The sequence below is a fragment of the Onychostruthus taczanowskii genome, unplaced genomic scaffold (genome assembly GCF_017590055.1).
Source record: "Onychostruthus taczanowskii isolate IOZ18803 unplaced genomic scaffold, ASM1759005v1 scaffold691, whole genome shotgun sequence".
NCBI classification, from domain to species: Eukaryota; Metazoa; Chordata; class Aves; order Passeriformes; family Passeridae; genus Onychostruthus; species Onychostruthus taczanowskii.
In genome coordinates, this window is record NW_024504688.1 from 1 (window position 1) to 4,132 (window position 4,132).

Consider the following 4,132-nt stretch of genomic DNA (forward strand, 5'->3'; position numbering starts at 1 on the left):
GCTGGAGGCTGCAGATGCACCTGAGAGGGAGAGCAGAGGCAAGGAAATCACCAGGAGTGGGTGAGGATCAGCCTGTCATTTCACCATGAGGATGGCCCTATTTCTCTCAGGTGCCCAAATCATGACAATGTTCACAGAGATGTGCACCTCTCCCATTGCTCAGGAGTTAGCCAAGCCCCAGAGTTTGTCTGTGCCACACCTTCTGTCTCCTTCCCTCACCATGGCAAGGAGCCCCAGTGCCCAGCTGAAGACAAGTAAAATGCTTAGAAATGTATTCATGGAGGAAAAGGAGGAGGAGAAATGCTCCAAACTGACCTTATTTCAAAGGAGCTGGAGAGAGGAAGAGTGGATGAGAGAGTAAGGAGAAAGAACCACTTTTATAGTGCTCCTGCACTGCCCCTGGCTCACAGTAACTGCACAGGGCAACAATTTTTCTACAGACTCATCTCCAAAGCAAAATATCCTCCCTAATGCCACAAGGTGTGTTTTGGTTTACATCAATGCTGTAATTTAATTTCCATGTTTCTGACATCCTCACTAGGTCACGAAGATCCCTTTCATGTTAAGGAATGAGAAGCCAAATTATTTTTCTTGCAGGAATACATGAGTAATGGTTGGACTCAGTGATCTTGGAGGTCTTTACCAATCCTTCTCATTGTGTGATTCTTTAATCATTCTGTGATTCTCTGATCACTGGCAGGAATCAAGTCTGAAATAGAGCCCTGTGCCATTGGATTGCTCCTCAATATGTGAGGGAGGTGTTGGGTGTCTGGACCGTTCCTTGTTCCTCCCTCTCTCCTCCCCCACGATGGCCTTTTGCTGCACAATGTGGAGCCTGACCTGGATGACACACAAGCACAGGCCACTTTTCCAATACATGCTGTCAGTACTGAGAACACGTGTGACATGTGAGGGAGATGCCAAGCATCCCTTTTCCCTGGGCCAGGATGAAGCTGCCCTTGCTGGAGGGGACTCAGCCCTGCCTTGGACAGCCCTGGCTTGGCCTCACACCAAAAGGCTGACACAGAGCCAACCCAAAATTAGAGCGTGACTTGCCACTGGTAGGGAGAGTCTCTCCCTGGAGATTTGCCTACTGAAGGCTTTCCCTTGTCCTCTGGGATGCGTCCCAGCTGCCTCCATGTCTGCAGGGCAGGGAAGTGCATCAGTCCTTGGTGTATTTTCAGAGCTGATTTTGTACCCAGGGCCCTTACGAGCACATCCCCTCCCTGAGCATCCCCAAGCATGTGGCACTGCAATTTCCACAAAGCTCTCACACGTGGGGAAATGGAGGAGGTTTCCTTCCCTCTCCAGTGGTGCTGGGTTGTGCTGAGGAGGCTGAGGAGGCATTTTGGGGCATTGGAAAGGGGTGGGCCTTAGTCCCAATGCCCTGCAGAAGCCATGGAGCTTTGGACACCAGGATGTGTCCAAAGCAGTGGGGTAGTGTTTTCTGAAACCCCTTCTTTCAGCTTTGGAGCCTCCAGGAGAGCTCCCCTCCAGAGCCAGCTGTCTTTGACCAGGAAGATGAGTCCTTGTGTCCATGCTGTTCCTCCATCAGCATCTCCTTCTGTTTTCCTGTGTTTTGCCTTGACTTTTCATGGGTTTTTTTAGCCACAAGGTGCCCCTAAATTGCTGCCAGCTTTTTGGATCTCTTTTGCTCTTCACAGGTGCCTGTGAAGGCACATCTGACTTGCCAAACAGCTGAGTGAATGGAAGAGTTGGCATGTTTGAAGTCCAGGGCCTGTACATTGGTACTTGAATCCTCTCTGACCATCTCTTTGTCCTCAGCTGCATTCCCTGACTGCTGGCACCTTCCAAAGGGGGCTCAGAGGTGCTTTCTTTGACACCAACACTCAATGTGCCCATCCCCTGGTCACACACTTATATTGGGTCAGTCTGTTTAAATGTTCCCACAGCTGATCCTCCTCGTCTGCTGTGGGGAGGTTTTTCCAACCCCTATTTCTGAGAAATATCAGGAGGTTGATCCTGTGACACTAAAATGAAGCCTTGAAGAACCTTCTCCTTTCCTGTATCCCCTGTCCCCAGTGAAGCTGCCCCAGTCAGCCTTGGCTCAAGTCTCCCTTTTGCTGTTGACCTGTGTGGATGATCTTCTTCTTTCCCACCACAAGCTTTCCTGATTCAGCTCCAGGTGGGCTTTGGCTTTCCAGCCCCAGCCCTGGAACACTCAGCCTGGCAAAAAATCTGCATCAAGAGGAAGGGAGGGGAAAGCATTTCCCTGGGGAAGCAGCATCCAGTGGCTGCTGGAGTGAGGTGAGAGGGAGGAGAGAGCAGCAGGCAGGACGTGCTGCGAGGAGAGGAGCCTTTGGGTGCTCTGCTGCTCTTTGAGGCAGGACAGAGCTGGGGCTGTCCCTGCAGCTGCCAACAGTGGCAAGGCACTGCCCGAGCCAACATCCCCTGCCTGCACGGGACCCTCGGGCATGGGGGCACATCCTGTGCCTGCACGGACACGCTCTGATCCCAGCTGTGCCCAGGCCTTGTGTGGCACACGTGTAAGGAGCTGCAGCACAGACCAAGCATGTCAGAAATGAGGAAATGAAATGGCAGCCTTGATGGAAATCAAACCACAACATGTGGCGTTAGGGTGGATATTTTTCTTTGGAGGTGAATGTGTGGGAAAATTACTGTCCTTGTGCAGTGCCTGTGGGCCTGGGGCAAAGCAGGAGCAGTATAAAAGGGGATCTTCTCCTTGCTCCCTCATTCACTCCTCTCACCTCCATCTCCTTGGGATCAAGGTGAGTCTGAAGCTCTTTCTTTTCTTCCTCTTTTATGCTTTCTGATCACATTCTCTGCTCTAATCCCACGTGGGTTATTGAGAACTGCTTGTTATGGGAGGTGGAAGGGGCAGAAAATGTGCATGGGGAGAAGCTGGGTTTTGTCTGAGATGTCTCCAGAGTTCTGGCCTAGGTGTGGAAGTCCCTGGCATTGGTCAGTTTTCAGGAGATTCTTGGGGACCTGAGAAAAGAGTGAGCCTGTCGGGCCTCTCTAAGCAGCCTCCTGGTGTCTTCTCCTCTTTGCTATCCTCCATCATGGTGTGCCAACAGACTGCTCTGACACAGCGTTTTCTCAGCTCTGCCTCCCCCTTCCCTGTCTCTCAGGTGCATCTGCATCCTCCAGCCATGTCCTGCTACAGCCCGTGCCGGCCCTGCCAGCCCTGCGGCCCCACCCCGCTGGCCAACAGCTGCAATGAGCCCTGTGTCAGGCAGTGCCAGGACTCCACCGTCATCATCGAGCCCCCGGCCGTGCTGGTGACCCTGCCCGGGCCCATCCTCAGCTCCTTCCCACAGAACACCGCCGTGGGATCCTCCACCTCTGCTGCTGTTGGCAGCATCCTCAGCTCTCAGGGAGTGCCCATCAGCTCTGGGGGCTTTGGCCTCTCTGGCCTGGGCAGTGGCCTCTGTGGCACCAGGGGCCTCCCCTGCTGAAGCTGCTGGCGCTGGCCCTGGCGAAGGAACCCAGGGACTCCCAGGATGGAACCGCCCTGGCCACGCAGCATCGGCTCCTTCCTTCCTGAGGGGCTGAGCAAGCCCAGCAGCCCTTGCACAGGGACAGGGCCAGCCTGGCCTCTTGGGAAGCACAGCCCATCCCTGCCTCTGTCCCCTGACACTCTCTCCTCTCCCTCCTGTGTCCTTGTTCCCTTCTGCTCCCCGGGGCTGTGAGCCCCACACAGCCATCCTGGGGAGCACCTGCTGGCCCTGCTGCCTTTGTGGGCACCTGCTTGGAAAACACACCTTGGAAAACAACAGACTGTTGTTTGCCCCTGATGCTCTCTGCATTGGCACCTCACCTTGGATTGACCTAGTTTTCCTGTTTTGACTCATTAAAGTTCTTTTGCATTGCAGTCCATGTTTTCCTCTCATTTATTCCCCTGCAGATCCTCTCCCAACATGCCCAAAAAGAAAGGTGTTGCTCAGGGCTGGTTGTGGGAAGGGATTGTGGGAGATGGTTGTTCACAGGGTGTTAACACAGGCTCAATTCAAATATTCTTAATGATGCAATAGGTAACTCCATTTTCTAATTTTCTCTAGTGACATCTAATTGCTGCTTCCAGTAAATTGTACTTATCTAAGCCTGTGATCTTTGATTTTTGTGCCTACAATTCTCCTCTCCAGCCCCC

General features: G+C 53.0%; 1 protein-coding gene across 1 annotated transcript; it reads left to right on the forward strand.

Moving 5' to 3' along the window:
* Positions 1-2,653: 2,653 nt before the first annotated feature.
* LOC121344890 (feather keratin 1-like) lies at positions 2,654-3,440 on the forward strand (the record flags this gene model as incomplete). The annotated part of the gene is given in 3 exon segments (XM_041421215.1): positions 2,654-2,695; positions 2,698-2,750; positions 3,114-3,440. Coding segments are annotated over 3 exon segments (422 nt in total), but the record flags the coding sequence as incomplete, so codon positions are not given.
* Between the last annotated feature and the right edge of the window lie 692 nt (positions 3,441-4,132).